General features: G+C 45.0%; 1 protein-coding gene across 4 annotated transcripts in view; it reads right to left on the reverse strand.

Moving 5' to 3' along the window:
* relt (RELT TNF receptor) overlaps window positions 1–19,623 on the reverse strand; it is a 31,481-nt gene extending 11,858 nt beyond the window's left edge. For 2 of the 4 annotated variants that reach the window (XM_061218195.1, XM_061218192.1), the window contains exons 1-6: window positions 19,475–19,623; window positions 4,610–4,684; window positions 3,261–3,368; window positions 2,647–2,831; window positions 1,711–1,763; window positions 1,062–1,325 (exon numbers count right to left, since the gene is read on the reverse strand). In XM_061218195.1, coding sequence (XP_061074179.1) covers window positions 1,062–1,325; window positions 1,711–1,763; window positions 2,647–2,831; window positions 3,261–3,368; window positions 4,610–4,654 — 655 coding nt within the window. In that variant the 5' untranslated portion in view covers window positions 4,655–4,684; window positions 19,475–19,623. Of the gene's footprint in view, window positions 1–1,061; window positions 1,326–1,710; window positions 1,764–2,646; window positions 2,832–3,260; window positions 3,369–4,609; window positions 4,685–17,256; window positions 17,285–17,332; window positions 17,408–19,474 lie in introns of those variants that run through there. The other 2 variants (XM_061218193.1, XM_061218194.1) reach the window with 2 other exon arrangements.
* Window positions 19,624–19,796: the final 173 nt, after the last annotated feature.

Below are 19,796 nucleotides of genomic sequence, written 5' to 3' on the forward strand. Positions count from 1 at the left end.
TTCATAAAAAAATAATTTATCTCTGTTTATTTACATGTTTTACTGGCATGAGTGTAGACTGGAAGAGGCAGCATTGTCTTGGCTGAGCAGTGTGAAATACCCTGAGGTAACTGTAGTAACATGAACCTTTAGTGAGAGCGCAGTAATTTATGAGGGAGGCCATTAATCTGACATGTCAATGAGGCCCATGTCTCATACATCCACTGCTGAATCCGTTCAGAATCAAAACAAGCCGTCTCTGGCGTAAGGTAAATGGTAAGAAGTGTACATAGTTTTTCTCCAAAGACCAGGTTTGGTGGCTTATTGCCTTGGTGGTGAAAGTCCCCATTTCCAGCAAATGTAAGTTTGGTAAACAGACTATATTATGTGAAACTGTGGCCTCTATCCTTCCAGTTAATGTTACAGTCCTTTATTTATGTAATCCTATTGTATGCAGGCAACAGCACTTACATGCTTTGTTGTTATTGAAGGCACAGCAGGCATATTACAAAGCCGTGACGTGTCATGGCTAAGAACAGGTCTTTCTAGACGGAACATTTCTCTCTCAGCCACAAAGGCATTAATGATGTCTGGCTCTATCCTGAAGGCACATGTGTGTGTGTCAGGACGCTGGAACAAGTTGTCCAGAAAGAGCAAGGCGGGCAGATCCAGGGACAAAGCTTGCACCTGTAACCCGATCTCAAAACTTTCCCCTCCGCCCCATCTCCTCTCCTATATACCCCCTGACGGGGCCACCTCCTAGCTCTGCTGTGGAGATGGGAGTATTGTGCGGCCCCATTGTTCAGGAACATAAGGACACGAGAGGGCACAGGACACGTTTCCCAGGAGGCCACGCTATTGAAGCTGCTACTTAATTCAAGTCACCGCTTCATTGAATGTCTGCTTGCATAACTGGAAAATGTCAAGCCGGAGAGCCGGTTACCAGGCAAATAAATGCTAAATCAGCTACCTCTCTGTGAGGTGACGAATCCAGCATTGTCTCCAGTAGGGCCTGCTGGAGAGGCCCTTTATGAAGCCTCACAGTGAGCCCGCTGGACGCAAAAGCTAGGCGCGCGGCTCACCTTCTTTCTGCGGGGAGGCGGCCTCCTCGTCCGTGCCCTCCCGGTCAGAGGAGCAGCGGTAGCCCTTCTTCTTCAGGAGGTTGCAGATGAGGATGCCCAGCAGGCCCATGACGCAGAAGATGGGCACCAGGGCGAAGACGGCGTACTCCGTGGTCTTCTCCTCAGGGCCTCGTGCGCTGGTGGCGTTGACCAGGCCTCGGCCCGCCCCCAGGGACTCGGCCTTCCCCGCGCTCCGCAGGATGCGCACCAGAGGGTCAGGGGTCACTGCCGCCGCAACCGCCAATGAGAGAGAGAGGGCGAGCGGTCAAGGCAAAGGAGAACACGTCTCTGCACTACACTAACGTATGCCACATCAAACATCATGTCCAATGTTTAACACTAGATCCAGATACCAGCTCAGTGTTCGTTAGACCCATTTAAAGGAGGAGCCAGGGGGTACTGACTATGAGCTCTTGGCCTCTACGCTGTGAAGGCTGGTTATTACGGTTTTTTAAATAGCAGATGTTCATGAACTTTCTAATATAGCCCGACATTGACTATGGTCGTTGCTTAATTTAAAATATATTGAATTTATGCAACATGACAGTGACCTGATGGAGTATAAACCAGCCTTAAGATTAAAATAAGAAGCATTTGGTGGCACACTCACGTCTCACGCACAAGCTCTGGCCAGAGGACTGCTCCTCCGAAACAGGGTAGAACCTGTGGAAGAAACACAGACTCCATTTTACACCACAAAAACCACGGCTCTCCTTCACACACACCGACTTAACCAATGCAATCGGCCAACTGACCAGGAAAGCTGTGAAACAACGCGGCGCCTTTTTCTGTACTGCAGTTGATTTATGGAGATCCTGTTCCAGCTTCAATCCAGAGGTCTCACTCAAGTGAGATTTATATTCGGCATGGCATGGCGATTCAAATATTTCAAGGATGATTACTATAATTTCAAGGACCATCAATTTCTACTGACAACTTGGACAAGTTGGATACTTTTTGAAATACACGCTTGCGGATGCTTTCAGCAGTCGGCAAGCCAAATTGTTTAGCACACGGACGCTGCTAGCCTTAATGGATCAAGCTAGTGAATCGGCGAGATTAATGAATTCCACTCGCGTGGGGCACAAGGTCATTCTTTCATAACGCAGAAATATTTCCAAGGACTTTTCTAAGGGCTGTGGGAACCAGCAAACGTGGCTCATCCTTTCCTGAATTTACCAGCCGAGTGTAAATACGCTCACTGACGTCATCACAACAGTTCCCACAGCTCAGGGAGTGCAGCACTGCAGCCCTTGCGCATTGAGGATTCTGCTGCATTGACGCCACGGCTGATCCGGACATACAACCGTAAACACAGCTCAGGAGCTTTCTAGACGACACCCACCACCGCCCTTTCTGATCCTGCCTGGCAACACTATTCAGTATAAAATACACCAGGGCCACTTGACGAGGGAGGAGAGGAGAGTTTAAAATAAAATGCCTGTGGCCATATGGCTTCCTCTATCACGATGGGAAAATGACTGAGCCCCCCTTTGGGGAGGGTACCTACATGCCGCTGCTTGTCACAGTAAACGGCGGGTCTTACCCGGTCAGGCAGTCCCCGCAGACGGCCTCCCTCTCCGCACTGCCCGGGCTCACCAGCTGCCGGCTGAGGCGCAGACAGGAGGTGTGGGGCCTACACAGCTCTGAGTCATAGGAGCCCGAGAAAGTGCCTGCAGGGCAGACCTGGCACTGCACCACCACGTCTGGGCCCTCAGCTTTCCCACAGGCCTGGTGACATGAAAGGTCATAATAATTATCATATTTACCGTATGAAAACGACAGCACAGTAATTATATGCATGCTGAGAGTCGTTGGGGTTTTATGACATGATAAAACAGGACAGATTTTTGGAACGTATTGAAAAACGTCCGTTTTAACTTCCTATGTTGAAGATTCATGCAAGTGGTAGCAGAAAGAGAAAGAAAAGAGCAGGGAGTGAGAGATGGAGGACAGGGCGAAGTAAGGGAGATCGAGTGTAAGAGGGAATCCTACAGTGGTGAAACCAACAAGCGGGAGGTACAGATGAAGGAAAAGTGAGAACGAAGTGAGAAAAGATGAGAGTGAAGGAGGGAGAAAGGGTAGATATGGGTAGAGTTCAGGTGGAGGGAGATGGGGATGAGGGAATAGCAGAATTCTGGGAGGGGTTCTCTCTCTCACCCGGCTGGGCTCCTGACCGGCTGGGCACTGCTGGCAGACACACCCCTCGCTGGTCAGGACCTGTCCCCATCCACACTGCGTCTCCAGAGCCTCCTGCAGGCCAAGGAACTGGAGAAAACACACGCAGTACGCTGAGCATCACAGAACACACACACACACACACACACACACACACACATAAGCACAAGAACACACACACACACACACACACACACACACACACAAGCACACACACACACGCACAAGAACACACACACACACACATACACAAATGCACAAGAACACACACACACAAACACACACACACACACACACATGCACAAGAACACACACACACACACACACACACAGACAGACACGCAAGTCTGAGCATGTTGATCGTGTAGGTGTAGCAGCATTTCTGAATGGGAGTACCTGCTCTTGGAAAACGGTTATTTGTATTTAAACTGTTTTGTTTTCATACTATACTGAACTGCAATTGCGTCAGTTACGAGTATTTACGTAAGCCACCCTGGGAAAATGCCATATGGGCGACCTGGCTGGGTGCGTTTAGGTCTCTACCAGTCCTGTGAACAGAACCCTGGAGTCTGAGCACTATCAGCTGAGTTCCACTGAAAGAGAACTAAATACTCCTGAACCAATGAGACAGAGAGACAGAGATAACTCAAAGCACTTTCGACAAATTAGATCAGACACGGTTACCTCAAGCCTCCCGGACCAATGAAATGGTGAGATGCAGATAACTCAAAACACTTCAGACTAATGAGATCAGACACAGATACCTAAAGCCTCCTGGACCAATGAGACGCAGATGGCTCATCACTTGTGAACCAATGACGCAGTGAGAATGGCAGTTTCTGGGATGAGTGTGAGAGATCACAGCACAGGCAGTAGACGATAACAAAGCGATGCGCTGGACACTGAGTCATGACAGTTCAGTCAGAGCGGTTTTGTCTGTCTCCAGACAAACTCACAGGAATGTATTAGTTTCACATCTAAAACAGCCATGCCATAGATTCATGAGTATATTTTAACAGTGACATATGAAGAAGGGGAGGGAAATGGCTCTTATGTTAGTTCAAGGCCTGACTGAGTAAACAGAATGATTCTCTCACAGGAGAATACTGCCAGTGACACCAGTCCCATCAGTCCCATCAATGCCCTCAATACCAAGGTCTAAGACCAGCCCATATTAATTTAATCAGAAATCTTCAATGAACAACCAATTCAGAAAGTGTATAAGATTAAACACTAAACTAAAAATGTCATTCAGAGAATAAAGAACACACATGCACACGTAGACACACACACACACACACACACACACGGCAGAGGGAAACCATGCTTACGGTGAGAAGGACAAGAGCTGAGCAGTGAAGGTGGTTCCTCATCATCTTCAAGATAATCTTCTATGAACATATGATCTGAAAGAGACAGAAGACATGGAGAGGTTAGAGCACGGCTAGCAGGGGAGCAACTGGACTGCCATGAAGAGGACTCACCCGTTTGCCAATTTTGAACAGAGCAAAGAGGTCAAAGAGGAGATAATTCTATATGAGAGAAGACCCTTCAATAACTTTAACCTTTAACCCATTAAAAGTACAGTCAAATCAGACAAATTGAGGACTGACGTATGAGTTGCCTTTATGCTTTTTTATATAATTTCTTATGATACATTCTTTTTTATAATACATTTCCTCATTAACTTGAAAGCAGTAGCTTTGGGTGTTTCAGTTCCACATAAACCTCGGCCAAAAAATACAAGCGCAGAACTTAGACACGCAACACATTAGGAACAAGCTTGGAGAAAACAATGAATTTGGCAGTGGCCACTACTTCACCACATCACACATGGGCACTCCTTACGTCACTTCATTAGCTATAACCCAGGCGCCATGTAGCAACAGCCACCTCTGAATCACGCCCGTCAAAGAACTGTTTTTAAAACTTTGGACAAAACAAATATCGGTAAATAGCATTTACAAAAAAGCCCGGCGCTGTATAAACACACGTTGTTACACGAATTGCAAGTGTCAATGCATGACACAAATGCTCAGGAGTTACTAAAAATGGAGGCTTGGTTTCTGCGGTATTCTGTTTGCTCATTCGATGACCTATTTTTAGAGGTTTGCCATAGATGGCCCAAGCGGGTCAGAGCACAATGCTAAGGTGCTCAGCAGTGTTAGGGGACTACAGCAGCACAGAGCACAATGCTAAGGTGCTCAGCAGTGTTAGGGGACTACAGCAGCATAGAGCACAATGCTAAGATGCTCAGCGGTGTTAGGGGACTACAGCAGCACAGAGCACAGTGCTAAGGTGCTCAGCAGTGTTAGAGGACTACAGCAGCACAGAGCACAATGCTAAGGTGCTCAGCAGTGTTAGAGGACTACAGCAGCACAGAGCACAATGCTAAGGTGCTCAGCAGTGTTAGAGGACTACAGCAGCACAGAGCACAATGCTAAGGTGCTCAGCAGTGTTAGAGGACTACAGCAGCACAGAGCACAATGCTAAGGTGCTCAGCAGTGTTAGAGGACTACAGCAGCACAGAGCACAATGCTAAGGTGCTCAGCAGTGTTAGGGGACTACAGCAGCACAGAGCACAATGCTAAGGTGCTCAGCAGTGTTAGGAGACAACAGCAGCACAGAGCACAATGCTAAGGTGCTCAGCAGTGTTAGAGGACTACAGCAGCACAGAGCACAATGCTAAGGTGCTCAGCAGTGTTAGAGGACTACAGCAGCACAGAGCACAGGGTCTCATGTAAGATCACACATTCCTTCAGCCTTCCTATGGCTTTAGTCTGGAAATCTGTGGGTTTGTGGGTTTGTGGGTTTGGGGAGCTGGGGAGCTGGGGAGCTGGGGAGCACATCAGTGGGAAAGGGCAGGGGGCGAGGGAAAAGCCATTTCATACTAAAGGGGAATGGACACTCAGCTGGGAAAACAGACCACAACCTGAAAATGTTTGCATTTCCTGTACTTTTCCACTTTAACTTTAGACAAAACGTGACTACAAGGCTTTTCAATGAATTTGTTGTTCTTATTTGAACATGCTATATTTTCATTTTAAAATAAAATACCATATACCACAAAATCTTGATCGAGAGAAAAAGAGGAGCAAAATGACAGGGAAATTTAGGGTAAATTCCGAAAGGATTTTTTTTCTGACTCAGAGTGAGCTGGGGAGATGCAGACCTCCCTCTTCCTCTTTGGGAGGAGAGGACTCCAAGTCTGCCGGTCTCCTACCGCAAGCCCCCCCCCCCAAAGCCTACATTCCTACCGCAACCGCCCTCAAAGACTAAATTCCTACCGCAAGCCCCCCGCCCCCCCCAAAGCCTCCATTCCTACTGCAACCACCCCCAAAGCCTCCATTCCTACTGCAACCACCCCCAAAGCCTCCATTCCTACTGCAACCACCCCCAAAGCCTCCATTCCTACTGCAACCACCCCCAAAGCCTCCATTCCTACTGCAACCACCCTCAAAGCCTCCATTCCTACTGCAACCACCCTCAAAGCCTCCATTCCTACTGCAACCACCCTCAAAGCCTCCATTCCTACTGCAACCACCCTCAAAGCCTCCATTCCTACTGCAACCACCCTCAAAGCCTCCATTCCTACTGCAACCACCCTCAAAGCCTCCATTCCTACTGCAACCACCCCCAAAGCCTCCATTCCTACTGCAACCACCCTCAAAGCCTCCATTCCTACTGCAACCACCCTCAAAGCCTCCATTCCTACTGCAACCCCCAGGAACACCTCTGACTTCCTGAAGCCCATCGCCCCCCGTCGAGATGTGAACACCTGAGCTCAGCCTCGTCGCCTGGCTCGCCGCAGTGCCTACCGTCCGTCGAGCTGTTCCCTCTCCGTCTATCGTTTTCTCCCTTCTCCACCTCCACGGAAAATCCCTCGTTCCCCGCCCACAACATCCCGAGGTGCGCTCTGACCCCGAGGCCAGGGCCCACAGCCCGTTTGAGGTGACAGCAGAGGAAAAACACCCTGCAGGTGATAATCACTTCCTGCCGGTTAAGCCTGCTGCTTGTGTACTGGTATCAGGGCAGAGCTCTGATGAGTGTAATTACCTCCAGTCCAGCCCAAAGTGGGCCTGCACAGTGCCAATCACACAAACGAGAGAGGAAGACCTGGATAATACCAGGGGGAGAGCCGGTCTCCAAAACATATTTGGATACGACTCAACATGTGTTCATGAAAATAAATAAACAAATTACAGAATGGTTATTATGGCTGAATTTATTATTACCGTCAGGACTATCGTCTTTAAGGGTTGACATGTTGTTGACCGTATCATTATATTATATATTCGTTTTTAAATATATATATATATAATGGTGTTCTGCCCTGATCAGCATTGCTTCCATCTTTGATATGAGCAGGCGTGCTCTTTCTGCAGAAATAAAACCCTTATAATTGGAACTGGTTTTCCTGACTAGATTGCCTCGGGATAATAAGACCGGGTGGAATTTTACTTCTCAACCCAACAGCACTTAATTACACACAACAGAAGCTCATTTGAAATATTTCAGCACTTCCATACTAGCATTCACACTATTCCTACCAAGAAAAGCAAAGCGAGGTACTAATGCACTTCAAATGACACCCGGACGAACAAAAAGGCAAAATGTATGGACTCATGCCAATAAAACCAACAAAACCAATAAAATGCCTTACCACCACAGTGGCCCTATAAAACTGCCCTGATATTTCAATGTGCCGAAAGATCATAGGGTTCATAGGTACCACAGCCAATAAAGAACTCGGATCAGGGGCACGTACTGCCAACGCACTGTACGTACGTTAATGAAACCTCCGACCAAAAAATGAAATTAAATAACTAGTACACAACGAAAAGGTTTGTCCTTCAACTTTAAATACAGTAAGTCCTGCAAAATGACTTTCCTCTAATCTAGGTGCAGCTGAACTCCAGTGCAGTACGAAAGCCAGACTTACCCCAGAACTGCAGAACTACACTGGCCCGCTCAGTGGCGAAGGATGCAGTGGAGGAGTGAGTCAATCAGGGGACAAAGACTAAGCTCTGTACCTGTGAGAGACGGGCTGTCATCACTTATACCATCACTCACCACCAAGCCCTGCCCCTGCCCGGAGCCTCCGCCCATCACTGCCCCGCATGGCACCCACTGCCATTACAGGACCGGCTCCGAGGGCCGGGGAGAAAATGAGGGCTCACGTGCACATCATGTTGGTGTAAAACTCTCCACCGCCCAGTCAACATCTCAGATGCAATTCCACATGAAATATTTAACCCTTGGAGACTCTCTGACGTGCACACTTATGCACACACACCGGTATGAATGCACAAGGTATTCGCACACATACAGTACATACTCATTTGTACATATACACAGACCATACTCCTGATGTCTGTGGCCTATCACCATCATCAGAGTCTGGATATCTTATTTTCAGGTTGTCCTACAAGTGATACTAAAACTCTTTGCATTTGAATGATATCTATGGGAATTGGGGGGTGGGACTAGATGCAGCTGTAAATTATGCTGATACAGTATAGAACATATTTGTAGGCTAAATGGCTTTACTGCAAATCACCAAGGGTTCAAGGCATCAAATGAGCCTCAAACCACCGTGCTGCTGCCAGATATGCAGTAGATACGAAAAGAATGGTTTTTCCTGAGAAATTTTCCTGTTGAACTTCAAGGAAAAAAAAAACAAGTGTGAACACACACACATACAAACAAGAAATCATGGTCAGAGTGGCAAAACCTTGTGACCACTGTTATCCGTAACAGTTTCTTGCAACAAAGATAATGAGCATCTTCAAAACCTGGCAGAAAACACACAGTGAGGTCACACTAAAAGAAGATGTGATGACCTCCCTTGCTTTTGCTCAATGCTTCAGAAAGAGGAACGTGTTTGACAGCTGGAAAAATCAACCAACATGTTTTTCCACTGTGGTTAAACAGAACAGCCCTGTTAGCCTCTGTGGCAAACTTGCTCACTCACTCAAACTTGCTCACGAACGTTCTAAAAAAGGCATACTGCGTGCAGCGAGGATAAATGTCATTTCCAGAACTTCATCATGCATTGAGGAGATATCACTTCTCCAAAAGACAGCGGAAAAGTACCAGAACCAACTGTGTAATGCATGTTGCTTTACATGCAAGAGACAACATGAAGTCAGCTTGAATATCTTGGCTTCAAGAAAAAGTATTTGTCTTTGGTAGCACCTATACAAGCCCTGAACAGAAAATGGTCGTTTAAAAATAAAAGTGCAGCTTCAGTAATTTCAGGGAAAGAGAAAATAAAAGGGCCCAACCACCACAAGGAAAAAATGAAACGGGACTCGTCTTTCTGCTCACAAAAAAACAGCTTTTGCTGTGTGCCAAATTGATTTAAATTTAGCACAAATGAGCAACTATCTCCTGTGAAAAATCACATAAAGCCAAAAGCAAATATAATTACAGCTCATTGGGTTTCTTAGAGCATAGTTATTACCTTGTTTTGGCTCAAATAACAACAGCAATAAAATCACCAACAATTACAGATTCCGCTTTGGGAAGTGTCAAATTACTAATTGGACTGGGCCAAGTTTTGGAAGTGGCCGGGGAAAGTTCAGGCTCTCCGGGGAGACTCCGTCAGGACTTTGGAAGTTTCCCTTGCCTGAAGGTTAGCGCGTGAGCGGGACTGAGACAGGGACTGAGGCCTACACCCGCGGTGCCGTGGCATCCTCGTCCGGGCGTGTCCGCAGCTGGGCCCTGGCACCAGGGGGGCAGGCAGGTTTTCTGTCAGGCTGAGGAACGAGTACGAGTCGTGTAAAATCCACAGCCAGCTGGGCTAAAATTCACTCTCAGCTCCCTTAGCTGTTTTTTCCGACAGTGACTACCTGGTAACAAGACATTCCCCACCGCACTGTCACACTGCACAGTAAACAGCAGAGACACTTACATTTAAAAATGCAAGCACTTTCTACCAATGCCCTCATGGAACAGTTCCATGAAGAGCCATTCTGGAGTGGGTCTAGTGGTTGGGATGGCAGATTAGTGGGCTGTATGTCCAATTTTCAGGTGAACGACATAGCAGTAGGGCATGAGACTACTGAATGCCCAAGAAAAGCTTAAAAAAAGGTTTAAAAAGAACCGATAAGGACCGAGTTTGGATTCCACAGCTGATCTTCTGACATGCTTGCCTTGCGTGAACGAGTGGATGAACAGCCAATTATAAGACAAGGCAATGGAAAGGAATAGATTTGAATAGATTAATAGATTTGTCCAACATTAAGGAACTACCATTAGAAAGAATAGGCTATTCAGTTTGGCTCATGCTATGACCCACCATTAGAAATAATACCCTAATAGATCTGGCTAATGCTAATGAATCACCATTAGAGGCAAAAGGAACACACAGTTTACATAGCAGTAGAATAAGAACATAACCACAGAAGTGCTCCCTGCTGAACCCCAGTGCTTCACGTGTGGCCCTAGACTCTGTTACAGTGGGAGCACGTGCCGTTTTATCGCCTCTCTCTTAGCCTTTCAACCGGGGCCATTTCTGCGCCACTCTTAAAAACAGCCAGACGCTTTCTTATCCTCCTCCACACTTTGGCCTGCCTCGCCCCTTTCACTTCCTGTTCTTTGGATATGACAACTCAGAAACTGCAGTTTGTCTTTCCTGGCCGCCTCGTTCCCCACGCCGGCCGGCCCTCTGAACGCACAGTGTGCCAGCGCCTGAGAAAACGCTGCGCAAACAAGGCCTTGTTTTGGAAACTCGGAAAATATTTCCATATTGTTTTGTGGAAAATGGAAAATGGTTCCACAATGTATGCAGTTATATGAAACATCAAGGGGGGGGGGGGGGGGGTCTGGTCATCTGCGTGGGCTAGTGTTTGCAGCTCCAAGCCATAGTTATGACTCAAGGAAATGACAAGTGGAAAAAAGGGCAGTGATTCTTCTTATTTGTCACTCGCGTTCTGTTTGCACGCTGGCTCCAGAAGACAGACGGCAAAACAATTTAATGTCATGTGTATCGCCCTGCTGCGGTCTGTGAAAGAGAAAAAGTTAATCCCACACGGTCCAAGATGAGCCATTGATGTCATTCTCCAGCACACACGCTAAAGCCTCGGGATCGAATGGGGGCTGTAGGCCAACTCCTGAAACAGAACCGCATGCGACTACATGAATCTCCTGTGAGACAAGGATACTACTCTCACCTGGTTCAGCCTACTTGCCAATGCAAAACAGCAGTTTCATACAGCAGTGGACAGGTTCTCACTGACCTACCAGGTGCCTCTTGTCTTATCCCGACTGCAATGTAGTTCAGTGGGAAGAGAGCTGGGTTTGTACCCTAAATGTTACGCATTCAATCCATTGGTAGGACACTGCTGCTGTATCCTTGACCAGGTACTTAAACCTGAATCACTTCAGAATATAAACTCAGTGAGCACTTTATTTGGTATTTATTAGACTTATTTTTTAGACATTGGTCTTCTGCTTAGAGGTTTGATGCACTGTGTGTACGGAGATGCTTTCCTGCATACCACTGTTGCACTGTGTGGTTATTTGCATTGCGGTCACCTTCCTGTCAGCTTCGAACAGTCTGACCCATCTCCTCAGACCCCTCTCATTAACATTGTATTTTTTTCCTGCAGGACTGCTGCTCACTGGCACCAACTCTCATTCCACGGTCAAAGTCACTTAGATCACATTTCTTCCCCATTCTGACTTCTGGTCTGGACAACAGCCAAACCTCTTGACCACATCTGCATGCTTTTACGCATTCAGTTGCTGCCACACGCTTGGCTGATTAAATATTTGCATTAACAAGCTGGTGTACAGGTCTACCAAATAGATTGCTCACTGGGTGTATATGTATGGATATTCAGATGTGTAAAATTGATTGATTGTAGACCTGCTAAACTCCTGTAATTAGAAGTGCCTCCAATGGCAACCCACCGCTGCCTGTGTCCATTTGAGAAACATGCCGAACCCTGCTGGTCTGTTCCCCAGCTGCACTGGTTTTGTTCCTGCGTTGTTAATCTTCAGCTCGCCGATCCCACTGCCCCTCCACACCATGCAACGGGCACAGAGACCGATGGAATCCTGACCCATTTTAACCTTCTTTACCCCTGGGAGTGCACAGCTGAACGCTCTCTCCCACTTCCAGTAGGCCCAACAGTTGGACAATGACAGACCATTAACATAGCGATTCCTCTCATGTGGTTATATATGTATTGGGTTATAAATAAAAGTACATTTAATTTTCCTTAGCAATAAAGTCAAGTGGCCAATGCCCTGTGTGCACATCTATTCAGGACTGAACATGCTTAAAAAGCTACTGAATTATGTAAAACCACTCCAAGGAGGAATACTAAATCAAGATTCCCTCCCTCATATATACTGTAATGGCATTGGCTTCAACCGCAGACCATGTGGTTTTAAGTAGGTACCATACAGTAAAATGTTAACCGTAAAACCAACTCTGAGAGAGTTAACATAATCACCACAGGACTGAAAGAAACGGTCAGAATTGGATTAACACTCAAAATCTTACTCCCGAGCTCTTGACTTTTGAATGGTGAATAGGAACATTCAGGCAGGCACCCATCTGCGGGTGTAATGGAGCCGCGGCTAAACCAGATATGTGCAAATAGATGCGGGGTGAAAGGGTGTCATTGGTGTGCATTTCTGTTAGAGGCCTGTGCAGTGACATCACCCGTCCTCAAACAATAAGACCAGAGAGAGGTCAGCTGGGAGAAGCACCATGAGTCAAAGGCAAGAATAAAGAGCCCACTGGACACTGCAACGGTGGATCCTGTGACCTTATTAAAACAGTCCAACTGCATCTCCGCAGGGCAGCCTCAACCTGTCCCAGTAATAGATGTAGGGTAAGACACAATGTTGCAAATAAAGGGACAATGGAGCCCTTTACTACATCGGGTTGAACCTCATCTCAGCCATTGGTTGTTGCATTACATAGACGTGAAGTTTTAACGTACTGACACATTACTTGAAAAAATCAATTTGTCTGTTTGAAATGGGAAATTAGGTCAGCAATGTAAATAAAAGGCACAAAAAGACAATGGAAAATGCTTCACAATGCTGTGGGGCGATTACAACCCACAGGGGACTACAACCTGGGAAACAAGGAAACTACAGAAACCTTACCCGTGAATGCACCATTGACAGCAACAACTAACTACAACTAACTGCTCCCTATAATTTCCTATCAGTCTCTCACATCAATTTGGAGGAATCTGAGCCCACTCTTCATTGCAGAACTGCTTTAATTCAGACAAAGTTGATATGAAATTATAGTAAGTGTTTGGCTGCAGTTATTGCTGCTAAAGTTTACAGGGGGCATTACTTTTTCATATGGGTGATATGGCTGTTGTTAATGAAATGAATATGGGTTAATCCTTTGTCTAATATTACATGTTGTCTAAAGATCGCAGCAATGTATGCGCGTATACAAATGCTCAGATTTCACAGGGAGCAAGAGGAGCCAAAGAGCCACAAAGGGTGCAACCTTCTCCTGGATGGCCACGCAGTTCTTCTGCTGCGTCCTCTGTAATTATCCTCAGCAAGAAATGCTTAATTACCCGCTGCTTTGCGCTAATTGATGAATGCCGGTTGCCCCGGACAGCAGGCCCCTGTCACATGATTCGTCAGCTCTTGGGGATCGATCGTCGACCTGGAGGAGATGGAGAGATTCTCCCCAGTGCAACCCAATTGAGCCCTGCTGCCATGATGAGACAGAAGTGGAATATCCTCCTCTTCTATTCCTGGCCTGTGTGGCCTGCAGTAAAACACTTTAAAGGCTTTAACGCATTCAGTAGCATGACGCCATGAGTGAGGCTCCCGCTGCATGAAGTGAATGGTGGCAGCCAGCCCTGAACGTCACAAAGGCACACAGATCCCAGAGGTACACTGCACTGCAGAATGACTCCAACCACTCTGCATCCTCATGCAAAGACAGCATGAACACAGCAGCAAGCCCTGTAATTCAGATATAGTCTAGAGACACATTTAGAGACATGATAGACATAAAAAAACGAATGAACGCTGCTTGAGAAATTCATTCCCAAAAGAACAAGACCCCCGATCAGTGACATCAGCTGAAGGGCCACCAAACAGGCCAGGAGATGGACCCCACCTTACTAAGTTAAGATGCGTTCCTCTTCTTACACGTTTCCCTGGGGAAGACTGAACGGGTACGATGGACCTCAGGACACTCAGGCCCTGCTGCCTAAATGGAGAAAGGCAGGATTGCAATTTAGCCGTCAATCTCCCGGTCAAGCCTTGGACTTTTTTGAGAAAACCCAACTCTTTCAATCTCCGTGCCATGGTATTGTCAAAACAAACGTTCAAGTGAGTCCATCTTCAAAACAAGGGTTCAAATGCAGCCCTTTGAGGACTAGAGAATGCGATAATTACAGTTAAACAACCAAAAATCATGCTCCGGGGAGAGTGACCTAACATGAACCGATTTTCACGTTCCGTTATCCCTGGTACTTCGGGATGTCAAGCAGAGGGTGCAGTTTCCAGGCTGCTTAAAATAACAGCTTCAAAATGAAGTTGCGTGATCAATAAAAAAAACTCAATAACGTCAACAAAGCAGCGGTTTTTGTTAACATGGCTGTGATCATGATTCCTTCTTCCATTTCAGGCTCAGTTATGAATAAATGCACGGAGAAGACCGCGGAGCCAGTTTCCAATTAGAGGGAGTTTCGTTAAAGCAGAGGTATCAGAAGCTTCTGTAATTACACATTACACACTTGGGTCAGGGAGTGCAACAGGAAATGCCACAGCAATCTAAGAGCAGCTTAGGTCGACAATGAGAGCCATTTAAAACCAGTCAAAAGCCACAAACTCCATAAGAAATGTACAAATTTCCATCAACTCTAACCAGTCCTAATCACTATTGTGGATGTGGAAGAATCCAAGACAAAATGGAGGATGGCCACCATAAGTTCCTCTTGTAACTGTAGCCATGTTCAATGGTCACACATTTCAAACATTGAAACGACAAAGTAAAAATGTAGCCTCTCTGTGCACTGGAAAGTGGTTTGTAAATATTAGCGGGAAATGTAACGTCAAATAAACTTCTACTGACAGACCAGATATACAATGGGCTCATGCACAGAAGCCATGCAGTCATATTATTTAACATTCTACAAGTTTCTGGACCACGTGTCAGGCGATAGCTATAAAAAGAATTGCAAGAAACTGCACCTACAAGTTTCCACAGCAGCATCCGTTATCTAGTAGTTCAAGGCTAATGGCAGGGCCATGGAAGGGGGCACAGGAATTTTTCACGATGTGCTGTGAACAGTGGCTCAGGAGGCAGATTTAACAGTCTGCCATTAACAGAATCAATGTAAAAAGTTGTCCATGACAGCACAAAAACAACGTTATGGCATCTTGATACCCAAGAATATGCTGTTTAACTGAAATAGTCAAACAATAGTCAAGCTTTCTTGAATGTCCATCAGTGGTATGTTAGGCTAAGTGCCAACAAAACGTGAAGTTTGTGTTCAGAGAAATGCACACTTGCACTTCTGATACACAGTTTTGGAATAACAGCCATGTTGTGTGTATGGATGTATAAACATCTACTCCTGTGTGAGTAATATTACATGTCAATAAGCCCATTCCCACACGCAAACACACACATGCACACCCACACTTATTCAGCAAGTAAAGAGAAAACAAGATCGTAAACAGATTGCTGGGAAGTCGCGTTTCAGAATAAGCGAGAGAACAAGGCCATAACCATCACCTGCGCCGGCTACACGCATGCACTACAAAAACACCTCACAAAGACCATCATTTGCAGTACCGAATAAAACAAACACCGGTCCTGTGCCAGGTGTTTACATAACCAGCCGGATTTCACATTACACTCGTGCCAGTGGACAGGAGGCTCGAATGGCACGGATAACAGTATCAAACAGTACAGTCTGACTGAAATAAAGGGGGCACAGCTCTCACCTGCACATTAACCAAGGCTCTGTTATGCAGACAGGAGGCTTGAGGGAAGAAGAATATTCTAAGAGAAAGACTTGAGCTTCAAAGGCCCTTGGGTTTGAGCTTTTACACATTACATGCTGCATTACAACGTACATTAGCTAGATTAGAGCATTGATAATATAGATAGATGGTTCAACTGGCTAATGAGAAGATATGTATTCCTGGTATGGGGTCTCTTTGTTGAGAATATCATGGAAGGGGCCTGCAATCAACATCAAATGAGGCTGCACAAAATGAAAACAAAGTTCCAGTTGCAAAATCACTGGCCATGAAACAGAGAAGTCATCGTGACAGAATAAAAACCTGTTTCCACGAATGTATTTATTTTTGTGAATGTTAATGGGTTGTGAATGTTAACAGGTTGTGATTTGTGAGAACGCCACAATACTTGGTCCTCCACGGCGGAATTGGAAAAGTCAGCCAAGAATGTTGAGCGCATGGAGACGAATGAAGGCATTCACACTCTGCTGTTTCAAAGGAGGGCCCTGCTCTTTATTACACAGCGTCGAAAACGCCTTATGTGCGCCGAAAAAAAAAAGAAAAAGCCGGCAGTAGTGTTCCTCCCTGTGGGGATGATTCTTGCTGTTTTTCCCCCTGCTAGCATCATACAGCACATACACATTGTGGGTTCATGTTTATAGAGTATTAAAATACACCATGAAGTAAGTAGTCCTGAAAATACCCTTTTAGGGCATCGAGCACTGGCCTCAGTTGACCTGCCCACACATGCTGAAAAATATCAATCAGGAAACTGAACTAGCACCACACAACTGTGCAGCATCTGCGGTAAGGCTTGCTCACTGTTTATGAAATGCCAGGATAGGCCAAGCCTTCATTTGTAGATTTACACCATTCCAACTCTGTGCGAGCACACAAAAACAGTTCAGACGCCCATTCAAAATATGTCCTCACTGCTAATAACAGCACAAACAGCGCACTTGTGACTGTGGCTATGGTTACATCATGAATGTAAAATACTTACACAAAGAGTATAATCACAGCATCACCCTGCTTTACACCTGTGGTAATGACATACAGACCAAAAAGGTATCAGTCACCTTGTTTGGGTAGTGAATGTTATCGTTCTGGAGCAGCTGTTTGCTGCAGTTATCAGGAACGCATCCTTGTTTTACCTGCAGGGCACAACGCGTGTGGTGTTATCAATGAGTAAAGTATACATAAGGGAACTGCTCTTTCAGAAGTGTTTTTCATGACAGAAAACCAAAGTGAATATTCTGAACAGAGGTCATTTTCTGTTTTGAGAGGAAAAAATGCCATGACCCATCTCTGCAAATTATGCCATAGAGCAGATATATGATCATAATAATTCCAGAGTTGGGAAGGCTGTGGAAGAACTAATCACACTTAAGAAAATGCATTACATGGTATCTAGCACTTCATTCATTATTGTTTGCCTATATCCAAGTCAACAATCACACCGAGATTCCCTTTAAAATTGTTACCAAGCTGTAATTTAAATTGCTAGTTACATAAACATGCAAATTGAACAAAACAGTTCATTTAAAAGTAATTAAAATAATGATGGGCTCTAGATGCCATTTAATGGGGGAAGTTGTAACGCACCAAGGTAAATGCCCAAAACTAGTAGAAGTAGCTCACAACTAGCTGAATCCCCGATAGTGGTTAGACACAAGTAATTGAAATTCGTACCATTACTTTGTTTTAACTAAATATTTATCACAATAAAATACACGATCCAGTCAATCTTCTGCACTGCTACACAATTACACCAAGCGGGACCAGACTGAACTAACTGCAGTCTATTTACCTCGTACAATACAGTGAGACGAAAAAGAGAGTCGAATTAACCATTCTACACCAGTGTCTGTCTACAAAAAGTTTTAAAATGTCTATTAATTTAAGCATCGTTTTAAATAGACAATGGAGAGAAAAAAAAGGAAATGGAAGCTAAAGTGAAGTCATTCCGCTAGATGGCACTTCGCAATGAATTTGAAGCATTTTTAAAACAGATTGGGGGGAAGAATCATGTCACGTTAATGGACAAGTAATCTTGTAATTCATGCGTTACTTGATCTCTGAACTTTGTTTCGGAAGAAATGAAAAATGTGTAAGTTAATAGTTCGTTTCTGTGGTCCAATTCCTCAGAAATTAATTTTCAGGAATTCAAGTCAAAATAATTTCTTAGCTAACGATAACAAGGTTATCTTGTTCGATTAAACAGCTAGATATCAAGTCGTGTTAAGTCTAACGGCACTTCTATATATTGTTATACATGTGTGTCATATTATGAGCGACTATGGCAATAGGAATTAGAAATTCTTGAAATTAATGTTGTCATTGCCAACTTGAAAACAATTTAGAATTGATTCGTTTATCTCGCTGATATTAGGAAACTGTTTGACCGTATCACAATGGTAGACGTTCGTCAAGTTGAAAGCCAAAGGATGCGCATTCAACGCGTGATCGCTCGGTAGACTAGTATTTGACATTGGGTAGCCGAAACGACATAAAATCCGCATAGGGCTGCAGTTTTAAACATGGCGTGATGTTCATCATAAACTTTATACGATTAATTCGATTAAACTGCTAACATCCAAGTCATATTACAGTTTAACAGAATACAATATTACCCCCAGGTTCAATTTAGTGATCACTTAAGGTTCACAAAAAATGTCAGAAAGTGAACGACAGCAAAACCAGATCCAAGTTAACTAGCGCAAGCTGGCAAAAACCCAAACCAAACCTAATCTTTACACAATATCACCTTATCCAGCTACCCATCACTTCACTGTGAATTGGGATGTCACAAACTTAATGTTACTTAACACACAATTAACTTCTCTACTAGCAAGCCTTCGTGTAGAGAAATGAAACAAACGCTCATATTATTTATAAGAGTCGGCTAACTAGCTAGTTAACTTAGCTTACGTAAACACGTTTTTCCTCCAACAACTTGCCTTGCTGGCTCACTAAGGACAGTTATAACGCTCGATCTTAAACTTCTAACGTTACAACCAGATAATCTTCTAGTTAGCCAGCTTGTTATGGCAATTATACAGTAGATAATTATAGCTAGCGCGTTAATACCAAAGCCCAACTTAAATGGATTTCATAGAATTCCAGTTTTCAACCTAAGTTAACGTCAAAGCCAGGCGGAAAGCCGAGCTATTAAGACAAAATGATGCTATTAAAATATCTGTAAAAAGTTTCAGACGTACCTGATTAATCGGTATTAAAAGTGAACTCAATGGTCTATAACAGTCATCCTTGCATTCATAGAATTATTTAAAAAATTATTGCCAGCTATCGCTGTAGCAATACATAATAAAGGAAACGCCGGTAGGAAGTACGCTAGCGAGCTCCCCTCTTCGACATCCAAAATTTGAATACAGCACATTGAATGGTTAGCTTGGAGCGTCACGTCATTGACGGAAACCCGACCAGCTCACGGCCCCTCCCCCTGTATTCTACATCGACTCCTACCTCACGAGTCAATGCGGGGAATACACGCGCATTCGCGCATCGTCAGCGACCGGGGAA

This window comes from Conger conger, chromosome 13 (assembly GCF_963514075.1).
Source record: "Conger conger chromosome 13, fConCon1.1, whole genome shotgun sequence".
Taxonomy (NCBI): domain Eukaryota; kingdom Metazoa; phylum Chordata; class Actinopteri; order Anguilliformes; family Congridae; genus Conger; species Conger conger.